This window comes from Rhinatrema bivittatum, chromosome 6 (genome assembly GCF_901001135.1).
Source record: "Rhinatrema bivittatum chromosome 6, aRhiBiv1.1, whole genome shotgun sequence".
NCBI lineage: Eukaryota > Metazoa > Chordata > Amphibia > Gymnophiona > Rhinatrematidae > Rhinatrema > Rhinatrema bivittatum.
The window spans coordinates 326348083-326368687 of NC_042620.1; the positions used below are offsets into that span (position 1 = coordinate 326348083).

At 44.6% G+C, this 20605-nt stretch overlaps 1 protein-coding gene across 1 annotated transcript in view; it reads right to left on the reverse strand.

The window, feature by feature from the left end:
• Window positions 1–6813: 6813 nt before the first annotated feature.
• Window positions 6814–20605, reverse strand: part of CHRDL1 (chordin like 1) — a 69240-nt gene continuing 55448 nt past the window's right edge. Inside the window, exons 9-12 of the mRNA XM_029607626.1 lie at window positions 18132–18326; window positions 14459–14629; window positions 12283–12372; window positions 6814–11701 (exon numbers count right to left, since the gene is read on the reverse strand). Of these exons, the coding sequence (XP_029463486.1) occupies window positions 11571–11701; window positions 12283–12372; window positions 14459–14629; window positions 18132–18326 (587 nt within the window). The 3' untranslated portion in view covers window positions 6814–11570. The remainder of the gene's footprint in view (window positions 11702–12282; window positions 12373–14458; window positions 14630–18131; window positions 18327–20605) is intronic.

A 20605-nucleotide genomic window follows, 5' to 3' on the forward strand; every position in this document is an offset into this window, starting at 1 on the left:
GCATTCTCCTTTCTGTCTTTCACAGCTGGCTGAGGGACCCAGACACAGCACAATAGATAATCATAACAAAATAAGAACATAAGAACATAAGAACATGCCATACTGGGTCAGACCAAGAGTCCATCAAGCCCAGTATCCTGTTTCCAACAGTGGCCAATCCAAGTCACAAGTACCTGGCAATTACCCAAACATTAGAGAGATCTCAGGCTACTATTGCTTACTAATTAATAGCAGTTTATGGATTTTTCCTCTAGGAACTTATCCAAACCTTTTTAAAACCCAGTTACACTAACTACTATAACCACATCCTCTGGCAATGAATTCCAGAGCTTAACTATGCACTGAGTGACAAATAATTTTCTTCATTTGAAATGAGCTACTTGCTAACTTCATGGAGTGGCCCCTGGTCCTTCTATTATCTGAGAGAGTAAATAATGGATTTACATTAACTGGTTCAAGTCCTTTCATGGTTTTGTACACCTCTATCATATCCCCCCTCAGTCATCTCTTCTGCAAACTGAACAGCCCTAACTTCTTTGGCTTTTACTCATAGGGGAGCCGTTCCATGCCCCTTATCATTTGGGTCGCCCTTTTCTGCACTTAGAGCCTTTGGGGTAGATTTTTAAAGACGCGCAGATTTTATAACCTGTGCGCGTTGCTGATACCCGTGCGTGTGCATTTCAGGGCGAGCCGCGACTTGCACACACACGGGGGGAGGGGGTGTGATTTTTTTAAAAACTGCATGGCGACGTGATCGGCCCAGTTCCCTATCCCCCTACCTATTCTTCCTCCCATTTCCCCTAAACCTATCCTATCTATCCTTTTTTTTTTTACCTGCTCCTCTGAGCAGTAGGAAGTTCTGAGTGCCGACCCCCTGGCCCACCCCAGTCATAGCGCTCGGCACGTCCGCACGTGCTGGGGGATACGCGCGTGGCTGGGCCTTGTTCCAAAATGCACTCGGCGAGCGCGCAAGCTAGGAAATGAATGATTTTCCAGAAAGCATGGATCTAGCCCAAAATTGGAAAAAGAAAAGTTTCCTCATTAAACTGAGAAATGAAAAGCGTGCATGACAATTTCTCTACTATTCTTTCCTTGTTTTAATGTTTCAGGGGTGGGGGAGGGAGAAAAGGACAGAAAAGTCCAGGGAAGCAGGAAAAGGGTCAGAGGAACACAGAGGGCAAGGGATGAAGCCTGGTCACAGGGAGCAGGACCACGGGGCAGAATAGTACACGGAGGCAGATGGATAGAAGGAGACAGGGGCTCAAGGGGAAGGGGAAGGACAGAATTCCATGGGGGGAGGCACAAGGGAGAGTGTGCAGAAGGATACAGGGGAAGGAGAGAAGGACAGATAGACTTAGGGATGAGAGAGAGACCACTCTTCCACTATTGCTGTTATATTCATGCTTTACGTGTATCAGTGTGACTCCTGCATGGGGCTCTGATGAAGATCTGCTCTTCAGCTGTCGGTGCTGTATTCATACATTACGTGTATCAGTGTGACTCCTGCATGGGGCTCTGATGAAGATCTGCTCTTCAGCTGTCGGTGCTGTATTCATACATTACGTGTATCAGTGTGTCTCCTGCATGGGGCTCTGATGAAGATCTGCTCTTCAGCTGTCGGTGCTGTATTCATACATTACATGATGCCTGCATGGGGCTCTGATGAAGATCTGCTCTTCAGCTGTCGGTGCTGTATTCATACATTACATGTATCAGTGTGACGCCTGCATGGGGCTCTGATGAAGATCTGCTCTTCAGCTGTCGGTGCTGTATTCATACATTACATGTATCAGTGTGTCTCCTGCATGAGGCTCTGATGAAGATCTGCTCTTCAGCTGTCGGTGCTGTATTCATACATTACATGTATCAGTGTGATGCCTGCATGAGGCTCTGATGAAGATCTGCTCTTCAGCTGTTGGTGCTGTATTCATACATTACATGTATCAGTGTGTCTCCTGCATGGGGCTCTGATGAAGATCTGCTCTTCAGCTGTCGGTGCTGTATTCATACATTACATGTATCAGTGTGATGCCTGCATGAGGCTCTGATGAAGATCTGCTCTTCAGCTGTTGGTGCTGTATTCATACATTACATGTATCAGTGTGTCTTCTGCATGAGGCTCTGATGAAGATCTGCTCTTCAGCTGTCGGTGCTGTATTCATACATTACATGTATCAGTGTGTCTCCTGCATGGGGCTCTGATGAAGATCTGCTCTTCAGCTGTCGGTGCTGTATTCATACATTACATGTATCAGTGTGTCTTCTGCATGAGGCTCTGATGAAGATCTGCTCTTCAGCTGTCGGTGCTGAATTCATACATTACATGTATCAGTGTGACGCCTGCATGGGGCTCTGATGAAGATCTGCTCTTCAGCTGTCGGTGCTGTATTCATACATTACATGTATCAGTGTGTCTTCTGCATGAGGCTCTGATGAAGATCTGCTCTTCAGCTGTCGGTGCTGTATTCATACATTACATGTATCAGTGTGTCTTCTGCATGAGGCTCTGATGAAGATCTGCTCTTCAGCTGTCCGTGCTGTATTCATACATTACATGTATCAGTGTGATGCTGCATGGGGCTCTGATAAAGATCTTCTCTTTAGTAGGGATGTGCATTCATTTAAAGTGAATGCGTAATCCACAAGGAATAATTCTAATTCGTTTCACTTGTGGGCCTAGTAGAAGGATAATAGCTTATAGCACTGGTTGTTGGCATAATTCATGGAGATATTTTTCTTCTGTGAACTCCAGGCAGTCAGAAAACCTATGCATTCAATCACTGATGTCTGCAGCTGTGCCCCCATCCCTAGAAATGGATTAAGTAAGAAGTGCAATGGCACTCCATCTGACACTGCCACGTTGGGGAAGGCAGATTATTTACCATTTTAGTGGCATTCCCAGGTTGTATTACCCAGCCCTCTCCTGCAGGCACACCTAACCAGTCAGGTTAGGTGTGCATGAATATGCATGAGACAGATTTGCATACTTTGGAGACCCAGGGCATGCAAATGAATCTCATGAATATTCATTGTGACAATCAGGAGAAGCTTGAGAAACCTGTATTAGAAGTCTGTTTTTATGAGAGCCACACTATCTGGAGAGAACTGAAATACAGCTGGAATGAAGCCTTAGAAGGCTGCACAATTTATTGTGGATTTTATGCTGTAACAGCTTCACAAATGACAAACCTAAACACTGTCCTTTGTTGTTAGGAGCATTTATGCTTACAAGAAAGCCATAAAAGCCTACGATGTATTGAGGGGGAGCAGTGGTCAAAGCCCCCGGCACCAGGCAGGGTGGGTTTTGGTCAACCAGCCTGGAATTAAGTGGACTCGGCGAGGCTAACCCATGCCTAAGGTCAGAGGGAACGCCACCTTCTCTGTGCCAGGTACAAAGAAATTAAGAACATAAGAAATTGCCATGCTGGGTCAGACCAAGGGTCCATCAAGCCCAGCTTCTTGTTTCCAACAGAGGCCAAACCAGGCCACAAGAACCTGGCAATTACCCAAACACTAAGAAGATCCCATGCTACTGATGCAATTAATAGCAGTGGCTATTTCCTAAGTAAACTTGATTAATATCCATTAATGGACTTCTCCTCCAAGAACCCATCCAATCCTTTTTTAAACACAGCTATACTAACTGCACTAACCACATCCTCTGGCAACAAATTCCAGAGCTTTATTGATGTTGAGTGAAAAAGAATTTTCTCAGATTAGTCTTAAATGTGCTACTTGCTAACTTCATGGAATGCCCCCTACTTCTATTATTCGAAAGTGTAAATAAACGATTCACATCTACTCGTTCAAGACCTCTCATGATCTTAGACCTCTATCATACCCCCCTCAGCCATCTTCTCCAAGCTGAACAGCCCTAACCTCTTCAGCCTTTCCTCATAGGGGAGCTGTTCCATCCCCTTTATCATTTTGGTTGCCCTTCTCTGTACCTTCTCCATCGCAACTATATCTTTTTTGAGATGCGGCGACCAGAATTGTAAACAGTATTCAAGGTGTGGTCTCACCATGGAGCGATACAGAGGCATTATGACATTTTCCGTTTTATTAACCATTCCCTTCTTAATAATTCCTAACATTCAGTTTGCTTTTTTGACTGCTGCAGCACACTGAGCCGACGATTTTAAAGTATTATCCACTATGATGCCTAGATCTTTTTCCTGGGTGGTAGCTCCTAATATGGAACCTAACATCGTGTAACTACAGCAAGGGTTATTTTTCCCTATATGCAACGCCTTGCACTTGTCCACATTAAATCTCATCTGCCATTTGGATGCCCAATCTTCCAGTCTTGCAAGGTCCTCCTGTAATGTATCACAGTCTGCTTGTGATTTAACTACTCTGAATAATTTTGTATCATCCGTAAATTTGATAACCTCACTCATCGTATTCCTTTCCAGATCATTTATAAATATATTGAAAAGCACTGATCTAGTACAGATCCCTGAGGCATTCCACTACTCTTTTCCAGTGAGAAAATTGTCCATTTAATCCTACTCTCTGTTTCCTGTCTTTTAACCAGTTTGTAATCCATGAAAGGACATTGTCTCCTAACCCATGACTTTTTGGTTTTCTTAGAAACCTCTCATGAGGGACTTTGTTAAACACCTTCTGAAAATCCAAATACACTACATCTACCGGTTCACCTTTATCCACATGATTATTAACCCCTTCAAACAAATGAAGCAGATTTGTTAGGCAAGACTTCCCTTGGTAAATCCATGTTGACTGTGTTCCATTAAATCATGTCTTTCTATATGCTCTACGATTTTGATCTTGAGAATAGTTTCCACTATTTTTCCTGGCACTGAATTCAGACTCACTGGTCTATAGTTTCCTGGATCGCCCCTGGAGCCCTTTTTAAATATTGGGGTTACATTGGCCACCCCCCAGTCTTCAGGTACAATGGATGATTTTAAGGATAGGTTACAAATTTTAACTAAAAGATCAGAAATTTCATTTTTTAGTTCTTTCAGTACCCTAGGATGCATACCATCCGGTCCAGGTGATTTGCTGCTCTTTAGTTTGTCAATCTGGCCTACTACATCTTCCAGGTTCACAGTGATTTAGTTCAATTCATCTGACTTATCACCCTTGAAAACCATCTCCAGGACTGGTATCTCCCCAACATCCTCATTAGTAAACACGGAAGCAAAGAATTCATTTAGTCTTTCTGAAATAGCCTTATCTTCCCTAAGAACCCCTTTAACCCCTCGGTCATCTAACGATCCAACCAACCCCCTCACAGGTTTCTTGCTTCAGGTATATTTTAAAATGTTTTATTATGAGTTTTTGCCTCTTCGGCCAACTTCATTTCAAATTCTCTGTTGCCTGTCTTATCACTTAACTTGACAATGCTTATGCTTTATCCTAATTTCTTCAGATGGATCCTTCTTCCAATTTACATGTTGTAGTGGCCAACTGTGATTCTCGAGAGCCACATATAGGCCTGGTATTAGGATATCCACAATGAATATGCATATGAGAGATTTGTATGCACTACCTCTGTTGTACACAAATCTAATGCATACTCGTTGATATCCTGAAAACCTGGTCTGTTTTTGGCTCTTGAGGACTGGAGTTGGCCACTCCTGTTGTAGAACATCTTAAACAGCATAGTCTTGGAGACTGTGGGACAGTCTCACAACAATGTTAAGTTCTGCTCCAAGAATTTTTCTTTTCTATACTGAACACCAGTTTTATACAATTCATTTCTACCTTAACATTGCCCACATACATATGGCTTCCATTAACACACTGTCTGATAGCAACTGGTACCTTCATAGACTACTGGGATCTCTCAAGACTCTTCTGGGTTAGACCAAAGCGAGTCTGACATGAATTAGTCCATTTTTCATACTATAGAGGATCAGTTAAATACATATTAAATGCTGTCAAACAGCTGTTTTATGTATTAGTTTACAAGCACTATGGACATTCTTGTCTGCCTTCTGTTTTCTGATGGATTCATGTATAAGGAATAATTTGTACAGATTGCCACAGTGCACTAAACATCCCTTACAACTGGATTTTAGCACCATCTTTCTTGGCGTTGCGTCAACTCATTCTTCCAAAGGGCCGTATTTCAGGTGCGACATCCATTCCATTCTTCAACTGATAGCATGCCTCTCTTACCCAGTGCCAGTACTGAAGAGATTGTTGGGGTCATTTACCATATGGTGGCTGATTCTATATGCTTAATAATAAACCGCTCTGTCCCATTCATTTTGACAAGAAGAACTAATTTTTATCTTCCCTAAAATTCAATTTTAACCCTGGTTTCTTTAAAGCAGGAAAACAAAAGTGATCAACTACATAGCGATTATAAGAAAAATTGAATCTTTCAGCATATGTCCGCTCTACTGGGAAAAAGTTCTCGAGATGTTTTCGGTGGCATATGCTGAGATAAACAAAGATTTTATTTTGCTCGTTCTCTTTGTGTGCTCAGCCACTTCTGCATAATCTGTATTTTTCATGTTGAGGTGTCACGTTGGTCTAGAAGCACTTTACTGTCACTAAAGCAAGTTATTCATTTCTGTTGTAGGGTTTACCTCTTATTATTCTTTAAAACTGCCATTTTAGGAAAAGTCGCGGCCCTGCTTCTGCCTCTTTACAATGACAAATGGGACCCAACCTAGCATGCGCCTTGTAGCTTCTCTTGCTGTGATAAAGCTTTTAGAAAACGTTGACTCTATGCTGTAAGAAGAGGCTGCTCAATCCAGGTACACATATCATAACTGGAAATGAAGAACAGACACCTTGAAGAAAGAACATCAGTTAGCACACGGTCCACGGAAATAATCTAAACAGCTTATTGTTTATTAGTTTGAAAATAAAACAGGTCTATGTAATAAAGGACATACAAGCCTGGAAGGTGCTAGACTTCAGTAGCTAAAGATAGTTATGGTTTTTATGTGTTTATAATGTAAATAAATACACAGTAGGAATTCCATTCATTCATTCTCTAACAACTTTATCTTTACATCCCATGAAAGTATAGATGCGGTATGTGCATATGTAGCGTTGTATGCAAAGGTTTCGACCCTGCTGGTCAAATTGTATGCTTCAATGAATCTCTAAGTGAACAGAAACTGACACAACCTCTACATGGTACATATTTAAATATACATTAGTATATAGAACCTAAAACATATGTGTTACAAATATAATAAAGAAATCCAATAAGTTGGTTTGTTCACTGAACAAAAGAGAATAATAACATGGATGCCTACATATCACCAGATGTGAGTCATAGCTTTTCATTTTGCACATACATCAATGCTTTTTATTATTTATTAAAAAATGGTATTTTTACTTTTTAGGTTTGATATTTTTAACAAATGAAGGTGGGATAAAGTATATCATTCTGTGTTTTATAAAGAAGGTAATTCCAATCTTAATTAGGTCTTATTTCCAGTTTTTGGTGCCATATTCTTAACATGTCTTAAAATTGTTTAAATGTTTTTTAGTACACATATTATACTTTGACAACTTAGCTGTTATTTGCCATTAAAAGATCAGGAGTGTAGCCTATTTGTCATTTTTAAGTATTTGTTGTCTATATTATTTACATTTTTATATCTTTATTGGTGTGTCTATCATATTTATGTTTTATAATTGTATTATATTTGTAACACATGTTTTAGGTTCTATATACTAATATATATTTTTATTTTTTAATAGCCCCTGAAACAGCCCTATTATAAAAGGGCGAAACTCAGGCCTTGGGTCGGGAAAATTCTTAATAAATATTTTTAAAGGACATTCGGTGTTATCCTTTTTTTTTTGTTTCCTTAACGGCTTCGATAAACCGTCTTCCTTATTGCTTTTTGGGACCAACATGGTTAAATATGACAGCTTTCTGCAATTTTTAATGCAAAATGACTATTTTTATTTGATTTTAACAGATTAAAAATAATTAAACAGTGAATATGGCATGTGCAAAAGTTAGGACACCTTTCTAGTTGATTCATTACTACTTTTTAAAAAAGTTGTTAATAAGGCCCAAAGAGTTGGTTGACTCGTTAGGCCCTCAGTTAGTCAGGTGAAGACAATTCCATGATTGAACAAATACTGTCACCTTCTAACCTCTCAGGTTGTGATTGTTTTTCTGTTTACTTTCAACAACCATGGCCTCCTCTAAGCAGCATATAACTGAGCATTGAAAATGAAGGAAATTCTCTCTTAAGAAGCAGAGGAAGACTATAAAAAAATCTCTAAATGCTTCTAGCTAGCAATTTCAACTGTCATAAACATTGTTAAGAAATGGAAGTTACATGGAACTGTTGAAGTCAAAGCAAGATCTGGAAAACTAAGAAAAATCTCTAATAGAACGGCCCTCAGTGGTTCCCGTCACCGGTAGGTGGTGGAGGTGAGGTCAACCCAGCTAGAGCTTCACTTATACCAGCCCTCGTTCCCCGCATCTGAAGTTTGGTATCCTACTAACTTTATTCCACACAGTTTCTTTCTGATTTTGCTATTCTGCGTGTGAATTATTTACCTCACCTACCTTGTGAACAAATATTCTCCTACATAATGAAAGACATCAGTAAAAACAAACATCAAAACAGCAAGGTCAGTTGTTCATCCATACTCATATATATATATACATACATATAGCATATTTCCAGCTTTGATAAGATGGTGGATACAGGGAACAGCCTCCCAGGATAGGCGCTGGAGGCAACAATAACGTAATTTTAAAAAATATGGAAAAAGCAGAGAAGATCCTTAATTGTGAAGAAGCGAAGGAAAAGCCAGAGGGGGTTTGTGGCACCGCAAAGGAGAGAAAGCTTGATAGAATGCTGCCTTTATCTGCCATGCATAGGAAGTCAGATCACACCTTCAGATCTCATCAGTTTTTAATGAAATTATTTACATCATTATCTAGCATTGGTTATGTACTGCAGCCAAGCTCTTTTCACATTTTTTTTTTTTGCAGTTCTAACTTTGTGGTCATAATGTGCCCTACATGTATAATTCCCTCATTGCTTGACTGGTCACAGAGATGGCCACTGGGAGACCAGCAAGGCTGATCATAGAGGAACCAGATTTCCCTTATTTCAGGCTGCTCATGCAGGCCCATTGGAGGTGTCTGTGCGCAGTTTTCCTGCCCCGGCTGGTAGTTTCTATATGAATTACGTGTGTCAGTTCCTGTGTGACCAGTTGTGTGTTTTGCATGAAGGATATGAGTGAGGAAGTGTAGGAGGATGTGCAGTGTGTGCAGGATGAAGGAAGGTTGTGTGTGTGATATATGTGTGTATATATGTTTTTGCGGTGGAGAAATGAAGGCAAGCAGTAGTGCTGTAAGTAGCCAGTAGGATGGAGTCTTGCTTGCTGTTCCAGTGGGTCCTGAATGCCAGTCTCTTTTAATTTAGAAAACCAAAAGGTTAACATGTGGTTTGCAAAATATAGGGTGTGATATGGACAGTGTTGCAGTTTAGTCTCTTGTAATTGTTATGTACTCCCGACTGCTAGTCTCTTAATTGCTATCCAGCTTTGGTGATCATACTGCCATGGACGCATGCCGTGTGTTTGAGTAAATTATATATATATATATATGTGTGTATATACATACGGAGATGGATTTAGGATTATGCCGCCCCTAGGCACTTTTGTTGCTTTCATCCCCGCACCTCCTGTAAGGATCTGTTACAGGGCAGCAGAGTGTGGTTCTCTGCCGAATAAGATTCAACGGCGCTGGAAGGCAGCCTGCCGTCTCTAAACGTTTCATGCCCTAGGCACAAGCATAATGGGTACCTATTGACATATCCAGGGCTGTGTAGATATGTGAGTTCTGACTGAAAACTGGAGAAAAGGAGCAAAGAAGTGAATACAAGTAAAAGTAGGACTCAGGATAGGAGACGTGAACTGACAGGCATTTGTATAAAATTATGTAAGCGTTATGGCAGGACCCAAATTGTTTGGAAATGGCAAATGCCTTCATCCCTTGCTGGAAGCAAAGCCTTAGCTCTCTAAATGGAGCTTTTGCCTGGGAAATTTCAATCAGTCATTAAAAATAGGAAGAAACAGTGAAAATGTTTTGTATTTTCTGTCACAGTAGAAGAAGGTGGCTTGTTTGTACTTGCGTTTCTGTTTTTCCAGCCTTCCATTCCCTAGCTCGGCAGGGGCTGGGGATGCTCATCGTTCACTCGAGGGCGACACCTGGTGGCTGGACCTAGGGGTCCCATGACTGTAGGGTTCCAGAAGGAGCCCCCGCCCGACGGATTGTCACTGCCATGACCAGAATGGGCAGGAGGGGGCGGGATTTATAAAACAGAGGGAAAAAAGGCCCTGGGTAGCTGCAAACGAAGGCTCACGGCAGCCAGGATCCCAGCCTTGATCCTGACTGGCTGGTAGTACAAAGAGAAGGTGTGAAACCTGTTCTCAGACAGTAAAGGGAGCTGCGTGCCTCTGGCAGCAGTCTGGATCCAGAGGTATTCCTGTCGCGGGTTCGGAGGGTGAATTGGACTTGGTGGCTATCCCTGCGGATGGAGCGGAGGATTTTACTGTGGTGTCTCTCGGGAGCTTCCTTATCCTATGTGCTCTGAAGACACAGATGCCTTTATTACATGTCCCTAATATTTGCCTTTATAATAGTTGCTACTTGGGCTTTTTCCAATGTTTGCCCTCCCACTCCCACATGCCTGTTCTCCCCCTCCCCAGGAAGTCCATAAACCTAGCCTTAAAGTGTTACTTATGTGTTCCTCCTTTGGGACTCTGCGATTTCCAGCCTGGACACTTGTTACCCTTTCTTTCATCACGGGAATAACTTTCCAAAAAGCATACAAAGCCGTGCAACTCGGTGAGGCATTTCAGTCAGACCTGGTTAACACGAGCACAGGAAACTGGAAGCTGATAAATCCAGACAATTCTGGCATGCCTGAGGAGAAGACGGGTGAGCAGTTACTCACCATCCTGTCTCACCATGGGACCCCAAGACTGTAATAAAATCCTAAGAGTCCTCCACACCCACCTCCTGCCCTTCCCCACCAGAATCATATGGCTTCATATTACATTTTTCATGGTTCTCCCTACCCCATCAAAGGTTTTATACTGGAAGTATACGTGCACATAGTCAAACAGAAGCTTCTAGCTTCCAGACCAGGCAAAGCTCTGTAATGACAGTTGGCTTTGACCTGAGGAAGCTTCCTGAAAGAAGAGCCCCCAGCTTTTTCATGACGGACGTTCAACTGCTGAGTCACTGGAAGACCTCTGGGGACCACCGAGCTAGTGAATTCTCATGCACCTGGAAATCAAGCTCAACCAGGCATAGATTAATCAGGTCTGACTGCACTGCTCTCCCTCATAAAAAAAAAAAAAACAAATAAAAATAAAATAATAGAGAGTCTGTAAAGCGACAGAGGAGACGTTCAAAATCCACGCGCTTGAATCAAGACGTTGCTCCATGGAGAAGAGATGGCAGGCTGGTGACGGTGCTAGAGTGTTGGCTTTGCAGGCACCATTGACATGAGAGGCGTAAGCCCGCAGGCCAGCTGAATATCCCAAGCTCCGTGTTCCCTCTGCTTCTCCCCCCTTTGGTTCTCTTTTCTTTCTTAGCATTGGGGCTTTTCAAACTCCTCCGGGTACAAAACTTTTACCAGATCTTCCAGCTCGGTCCTGCAGGCTCTGCTTTCACACATCCGGCTGATTTGAATTTCCCCTGCCACGAAAATTTTCCATTGGCCTTCAAATCAAAACACAATAATGGATTGTTAAAGCATGAAACGGAGACCATGATAGATGGTGAAGACCGAAAAGGTCTGGCACTGTTTTGCGCTCTCTGGCAGTGGTAACTCACAGATAGTAGCAGGCGCAAGGTCGTTAGACACTTTTAGCATATGGACCTTGACTTACCCAAGTTCTTTCTCTTTGAAAGTCAACACAAAGCATGCAAACTACACGCAACTGCCCGCTTTCCAGTGATGATAGCTCTTTGACAATTCCCCCCGATGAGGACAGCTTTCAAAGTCATTTCCACAAGTTTTGGTATTTTCCCAGTTTTGACGAGAAGGGGTGGTGGATACATGAAACGATGGTGGAGGCAAAAACAGCAGCAGAATCCAAGAGAGCCTGGGATATTAGGGTGTGCGCGATTAGCCTAAGACTGGTGGTTAGGGTCTGTGGTTACTGCCTCGGAAACGGGCAGGCTAGATGGACCTTCTATGGTACCCGTTTTCAGGCAGACGCAGTACAACGCAAACCCATGCACGTAACGCTTGAAGCAGCACAGAACAAGAGATGTTGGGAAGGAGACTTGGCACTTACTTGGAGTTGTCCAGGTTATTTCTTTAAATTCTTGCTGTTCTTCAAATTCTCTCTTTGACATTGTCTCAATGTGAAACTGTCGCAAAACGCCTGTGACAAAGCAGGAAGGATCTCCGGTTAGACACGTGCAACCTCTTGTGGTCCTAATTACATGGGGAACTGGTACCAGGAGGAGGTAGATTTTATGTACCTGTGTATCCCCTTCCTTTTCTAACCTTGCTCTTTTCTGTAAGGTGACTGGTGCCTTTTACCCAGCTAACCCTCCCTACCAAAGTGGATAAGGTCAGGTTATAACACACACCCAGCTGGCAAACGCCATAACTAATGGTCACGCATTCTTGTTCTGGAGGTTTTGTGCTGCACGCAGCAAACAGGACCCACCTGATCGAACGTCCGGTGTCATGGCAGACCATTTAATGGGTTTCCAGTTTTCCCCTGCTCTTCTATGAGGTGATTTTTTTTTTCTCACTTCCCTTCCTTGCTAACTCCACCCACTCGAACCAACCCAGAACAGCTAAAGGTGCGCAGGCGAAGGCCCGACAGGAATAAGAGAGCCAGAACCCAAGCCAGAAAGCATCCAGTACGTGAAACTACAGAAGGCTTCTGCCTCCAAGGGAGCGCACAGCAAACACTACTGAAGATTTCAAAAGCAAGCGGTTCCTTGGGTGCCTGGGGTAGAAATGGTGCGGTGCTGGAAAGCTGGGCTTCCACTCCCAGCTCAGGTCTCCACGGGTCAGCCAGGGCTGGGGATGCTGCGGAGGCGGCGTTCACAGCCTCGGGGGAAGGAGTCCCTGGCACTGTGTGCACTGCTAGGGATCACATTTAGGGTTCATGATTGGTGGGGTCTGGAGAGAAGCCCTGGAGCGTTGCAGTGACTGGGGCTAGGTAAGTTGGGGGCGGGTGCGTGGAATCCCTTGGAAATTGGGAATGAATGTCACGCTGCCAGAAATCCCAGCCCTGGCCCGAAATAGCAGGAGGAAAGTGCCAGATTAAAAGAGAAAAGCAGCAGTGGTGAACCAAAAAATCATCTTCAAGGATCCAAGCCCCGACCCCATAATTCAGGTTTTTCCTGTCAGCTGGGAGTAAGCAGATCTCAGTCTCAGGCTGGACAGAAATGACCCAACAAAGCCAAGGAAACAAATGCATCTTCTGTCATAGCAGTGGACGCCGTTATTTGTACTCTGGTATTCTGGCCTGCTCCAAGATTGCCATCCACTCATCCCTGAATGTCAGAAACAGCCCGGATTATGGGCGGGATTTAGGGTCCCAATCTGTGTGGCTTTCTGACCCACCACCGGGCTTTCTGCAGTGGTCTGAGAGGCTCCGGTACATCTGTGCACAGCCGTCTAACTCACAGCGGCTCTCACATCGCTGAGCCTGACCTGGCATCAAACTGTGCTCCTCATTCCCACAACAGTAAAATGAAATTACTCCAATAAGAACATAAGAAATTGCCACACTGGGTCAGACCAAGGGTCCATCAAGCCCAGCATCCTGTTTCCAACAGTGGCCAATCCCAAGGCACTTCATAAAAATGAAGTTTCAGCCTACGCGAGACTGTCCTATGACTGACAAGACTGTATCAACCCAAATTTAAAGTTAAAAATCACTTTTTGCACTTATCCATTTATTACGGTATAGAAACTATACTTCGGTATATAAAAGACTTGAAATAAATAAATAAAATATTTGGACTGAGGAAGGTTCTCCCAGGAAGTGATATCCATTCGATAAACCTTCCCGTTGCCGTCCCTGTTCAGTTTTTCACTGGTAGGCCTGTCTAATGATATCCTGAGGAGAGGCGACGCAGCCTGCTTTCCCTGTGCAGTGCCTGAGAAAGCGATGCGAGCTGGAGATGCCAGCAGACAAGCTACGGACGTCAATGATCAGAAGGGCCCTTGGGAACCTCACAGGGGTAGGCAGCAGCAGCACAGGGACTTTCTCCGGGAGGTCTCAACGTCCAGTCTCCAAGGTCACAGATGTGGTTTTTCGGGATAACCAAAATATGCAAATTAAGCAGCTTCATGTGCAAACGTAGCTCCCGAATATGCATGGTGAAGGCCTTGAACCCCACCCCCTCCAGATCTTCCTAGCAATGGGGCCCCTACAACTGACTGAATCGGATTTGAGCTTCTCATCTTCTCTCGTCCTTCCAAGGACAAAGTGCTTACTGTACCTTTTACGATCGTCCACACGTGGATTTCCACTTGCGGGGACCTCGCTGTCTCAACTGCTATTTTTCTGATGGTTCCTCCTTCTTCCAGTGAAACAGATTCGTAGACGGGCAGGGTTTCCTCCCCGCACAAGTAACCTCTGCTGTCCGCCCGCTCCTCGGGCATCCTCTCCTCTGCAAGAACCCATAAAGAGAAATCGTTGCTTTACTGAAAACCATGCAGGGCTGTGCGAGAAGGGTACATAACCAGTGGAAGGACGCCCTTGGCACTGGCACATGAGACCTCATCTGTACCGTGCACTTCCTCAGCCTGGCCGGGCCAGGATGAGGTGAGGGAAGCCACACAACAGGTGCCCAGCCTCAGTCAGGTTGCAGGCACAGCCAGCTCTAAGCGGAGCCGCGGCCACCCACACCCCCCCGGCTGAGGATTGTTGCTGGGCCGGATAGGGAGGAGATTAAAAAATGGGAGGATCCCCGGACCTGTTAGAAAGGCAGGGTCATAGTGCCGTGGCCCCGGTATGGAGTTTATATGGAGTTGGAAGCCCGGAAGGATCAGGAGAAAACTTCCAGGTTGAAAAAAAAAAAATAAAATCACAGGAGACTCATGATAAAGTCTCATTAAAAACAAGAATCGCAGGGCGCCTCAGAACGAACCATACACATGAAATACACAGAAGAACAATCAATGACTTTGTAAGTTTGCAAAGGACTTTGTGAACAGATGGGAGTTTATAATTGCATATTATAATATTATCAGTCTCTGTCTGTAAATCTCAACGGATTTGTTCTAGAGTGGCCTGCATTGTGCTAACTCATTATTTGTATTCCATGCACAGACACGAAGAGAATTTTCCATGACCTTGCAGAGCCATCGACTGACATGCATACTGCTTTTCATCTCGTGATCCTTACCGTGGTGGTAGCACCTCTCTTCTAGACGTCATTGATGCTACCGTAAATCAGACCCCAGGGAATCGTGAAACACTGGATCCGTTTTCAGGCTCTGAGACACAGGAAGGCAAGGACGCCCTTAGTTCACCTGGTGTGGGTGCCCGCCATGCTGAACCCAGATAGACTGAGGTACAGGACGGACGGACGGCTCTCTTACGCCGTGGGGGCACACGAGGTGCAGCACAGGCAGGAATGCTTGTAAGAGGCCAGCACAGAGGACGCTGCAGCGCATCAGCTTTCTGGAGCTGATCAGCCCTCTTTCTCCTCGCTGGTCCTCACGGGGGGCAGATCTGAAAAATACCCGCATGGTGGGCATGTCTGGGGGTGCTGAGGTCTTCAGGCTGTGCTCCAGTCTTCAAAGGGAGAGTGCAAGCGGACCTTACCTTTGAAAACGGACCCAGGAATAAAGTCCCTGCGGGGATTTGCACCCGCTTGTTCTGCGGGTGCTTTCCCCCTCGCAAACGACGCGCAAAGGATTGAAAAATGCGAAGCCTACGCTCGCCGTTGCCTCTCCCGGCCTAAACAACACGCCCCTGGGACTGCCTGCTCAGGACGCAGGCGAAGGTACGTGCGGTGTTGAGCCCTCCCCTTCATCTACTATCAGGGTAAAGGTTGGGCAAATTTCAGCCAAACAACTTACCCGGGTAAATAACCTTTGAAAATTGCCTTCTTAAAGCTAGCACAGGCTTCAATGCCCGCACTCAGCAGAGCTACTAGAACTGCACAACATGAGAGAATCTCTCCAGAATTACAGATTTTCTACTTTGCCCCTCGGATATTTATGTTTTAATGTATTTTGAAAAGCAATTCATTTCCTTCCATATTGCTATAGTACTACAGAAGATGTGATGATTGGCGCTGCTGATCATATGCTTGGCTCAGGTCCTATTTGTGGTCCATATGCCACTAATATTTTCACTCTTTAACCTTTACTTTCAGTTAACCACTACCCCTAGAGAACAATGGGCTGCATTGGTTTCAGCGCTAAATAGTGAAACTGAGGCCTTATTTTTAGTATGTGAATTTTATGTTTCTTGGTTTATGTATTTTATTTTTAGTTTTACTGTTCTTATTGTGCTATTTATGTATGTTCAGTATGATTTATTTTCATGTTGCTGTGAACCAGTAAGATTGAATCAGAATATCAGTATACAAAACAAAATGAATAATAAAAATAAATAACAGGGCATTTGTATCTTTAAAGCCTGCATGATGTTAGCAACGTATCTACAGGGTACAAAGGGTGCAACCTGCATTGAGCGGGTGTTCTCTTCGTCTGCTGGGACCCTGTTTCCAGTTTTTAGCTCTGCCTGCTTGCTGTGTGCTTTTGTTCCCTGCTGCAGAATCCGTGGGAGGCAAGATTTTTTTTCCTTGGAGGGATGTTTTGATCTTAATCTGACTTGATTGTAATTCTGATTCTGCATTGTATTTGTACTGTGCTTTGCTGTAAGTCGCTAAGGTCCTTCTTTGGATAGTCGTTCTATAAATGCTGGAAATAAACCAATTAATGAATACATTACAGAAAACCCTAAACTCTGCTCCTGGGCTTAAGGCCGAGAAGAGCCCCTAGGAGGAAGAGGAGAACTTCTGATGAGGAGTAAGTGATGGGTTTCTCACTGAGGAGACAGGAATGGATTTCCTTTGCTGAGGAGTCTGTTGTGCTGCCGAGGATATTTTGTTTTCGCTACTGTCTCTTTATTCTTGCTGGGGAGGCCTGTGGAGGTGAAACTGGTATAAGACACCCTGTTTTGTGTTTAGTAAACTTTGGTATTATTAGAACCCTCCACCCAAGGATTGGACTAACTCCTTTCTCCCAGGCTTCACCTGAGGTGGAGTTTGCCAGTCAGTTTGGTGCAAGCCTGAGGAAGCCCAAGCACTTTGGACTGTGTCAGTTCATCCGCAGAGGGGAAAGGTTTTCCCTGTCAGCAAAGAAACACCTCTGGGCCTGGTCCACCCTACCACCGGCACTGAGCAGTGTAAGGACTGTTGTGTCCTCTAGCTGGGGGCTACACAGGTTTCAAGCTTGTGGTAATTATTATACCCCTCAATATGTCTCTTTAATGTTTACTTTCTCACGTCAATGCTTGCAGTGAGGATCACTTTGTAGAGTTGGGTGTTGACTGTGAGGCTGCCTGAACGTCTCCTCCGCCCTTGTCGGAGCCTGAATGAAACAGGCCTTGGGGCTTCTGCCCGCAGTCACCTCATCGGTTCGCGGATCACCACTGCTCTACTGCCGTTATTAGAGGGGTGACCGTGAGCCCAGAAATCATTGCTGGTGGGCCAGCGGCGGTTGCATGTGCCCCCCTGCAGGAGACCCAGGTCGGACAGCGAGCTCCTGGTCCTTGGAGGCAGTGCCAGCGTTAACAGCGCACGCACAGTGACCTCTGAAGGAACTGTGATCCGTTCCCTCCTCGTGAAAGGTCTGTGAATGTAAGGGCTGGGCTATAGGGCAGGGAGAAGGGGGAACCAACGACCCCTGGTGCTGCCGACCACTGCCCCCAAGCCAGGGCAGGCTCCAATGGAGCTGAAAGGCCAGCGTAGCAGGAAGGGGCTGCTGGGCCAAAAAACCTACCCCAAACATCCAAGATCAAAGCAACAAAGCAACAAAGATCAAAGCAACAAAGCAACAAAGATCAAAGCAAGAAAACATCCAAGATCACAGTCACTGGAAAGCAGGAACCTGCCCAGGCCAGGTGTGCAAGACCCGGCGCCGATCTGCCCCTACCTGGACAGACTTTGCAGCACTTGCCGTCCGTCTTGCGGGGTCGCTGGCAGGGATAGTGCTCTGGGCAGTGGAGTTTCTTGCATTCCTGTTTGGTGACGTTGCAGGTGCAGAGCACGCACTCTATGATGCCAAATGCCCGGAGGTGTGGGTGCCAGGACTCCCCGTGCGAGTACGTCTTCCCATTGGACACACAAACTGCGAAGCAGAGAATCGAGGAGCTTAGACACATCCGAACGCAAGCCTGGCTTCAAGCACCATCCTCGGACTAGCTTACGCCAACGGCCGATAGGAGACATTACAGAAGAGGGTTTGACATAAACAATTATTCAGATTCTAGCTTAAGCCAGCAATAGCCGTATTACTTAGCTTTTCTAGGATTTCTTGGCCCAGTAGCTTGCTCCTGTTCTTCTAGGCTTCCAGCTGGATCAGAACCATCCTCTGTTAGGCTATAGTACCATGAGCTTCCCCCGCCCCCCAGTTTTATATCCCCTCCTAATGCACTGAGCCCAGTCTCTGCAACAATAGTTCTTGACTGGGAACCACAAACCAGGGCTCCCTCTGGGGCCCTGCACTTGTAGACCCTATATCAGCCACTAGGTGTCGCTGTTGTGCAATGACTGAGATGCCCTCCCTGCCCCAGGGTCTGTGAACGCTGCCCCCCACTGCATCCCCAGCTCTGCCCACCCCGGCAATCCATTCCAGGCTCTCTGCGTGGCGGTGCCCAATCCTGATACTGAGCCCTTAGACCCACCTTATTTCTTTCATAACAATTAATCTAGGTTTATTTATTTTTTACAAATATCAAGTATATCTTGGCAGGAAAGGTTGCTTCACCAGCTTCCTTAGCTTTCAGCTGCAGTTTGGATTAAAAGTGAAAGAGCCAGAAAGCTTCTGGAGCCCACAATCAGGAGTGAGAAGGCCACCCAGGTGCCCGTTGCAGGACAGGAATAGTAACATGCAGGTATTTTCAGTAATCCAGTCACTGTCTTCCAGATTTGGCATTCAGATTTTTGAAACAATAAGCAGTAATCGGACAACGAATTGCCTATTTATCTGCACATTGAGTCTATCTCACTCCTTTCTACAGATCCATCTACATATCCCTCTGGTCTAGTTATCTATTTATTTATTCTTTGGATTTATTACCCAGCTCTCTGAATAAAAGGTTCACCTATGGTGGGGGATTAAAGGGGTAACATAGACCCCTAAAGATGGGGCAGTTTAACAATTCTCAGCTGAGGGAGAAGGTGCACAGTAAGGATTAAACTTACAGAACCTAGGGGTCCAGTTACCTGAAAAATAAGATCAGCAAATGTGGATTGCCTCTCTAAACATCTTGGATAAAACCGTATCTCTAAACATCTGGGATAAAACAGTATCTCTAAACATCTGCAATGCAGGATTTACCCTGCACCAGAACTTTCCAGTGACTTTTCCTATAAATGTATGGAAACTTGGGTGTAGGGCGTTAAATGCCGCACAATGGAAACAGTACAGAAACCTACACACACACTCGCAAATTCACTCACGCACATAGACACAGACACAAAGTCATGCACACCAACACACATACATACAAACTGATACACACACTCACAAATTCACTCACGCACATAGACACAGACACAAAGTCATGCACACCAATACACACACACATACATACAAACTGATACACATACACACAGATTCACTCACGCACATAGACACAGACACAAAGTCATGCACACCAATACACCAACACATACATACAAACTGATACACATACAAGCAGATTCACTCACGCACATAGACACAGACACAAAGCCATGTACACCAATACACCAATACATACATACAAACTGATACACATACACGCAGATTCACTCACGCAGATAGACACAGACACAAAGTCATGTACACCAACACACATACATACAAACTGATACACACACTCGCAAATTCACTCACGCACATAGACACAGACACAAAGTCATGCACACCAACACATACATACATACAAACTGATACACATACACGCAGATTCACTCTCGCACATAGACACAGAGACAGTCATGCACACCAACACACATACATACAACTGATACACATACACACAGATTCACTCACGCACATAGACACAGACACAAAGTCATGCACACCAATACATACCGGTACATTTTTCAAAATGAATTTGTGTGTATGTGTCTGCTTTGAAAATGCTCAGTAAAGTCTAATTGCCCCACAAGGAGGTCAGTTGTCACTAAACAACCTTGCAGCATCAAAGCCCACACATAATTTTGCACTCCCATACACTTAACCAGTTCTCATGGAGAAATTACCCTGCTAGTTTCTTTACTGAAAATTTGCTACAGGAACGTGAGCTCAGAAGTACCTGTGGACTGAGGCTATGGGGAGAAATCTGCACTTCCCTGTCCCCAACAGGCCTCCGAGAACCCTATTTTAGGAGTGGTTAAATCTACCCGTACGTTGCCATC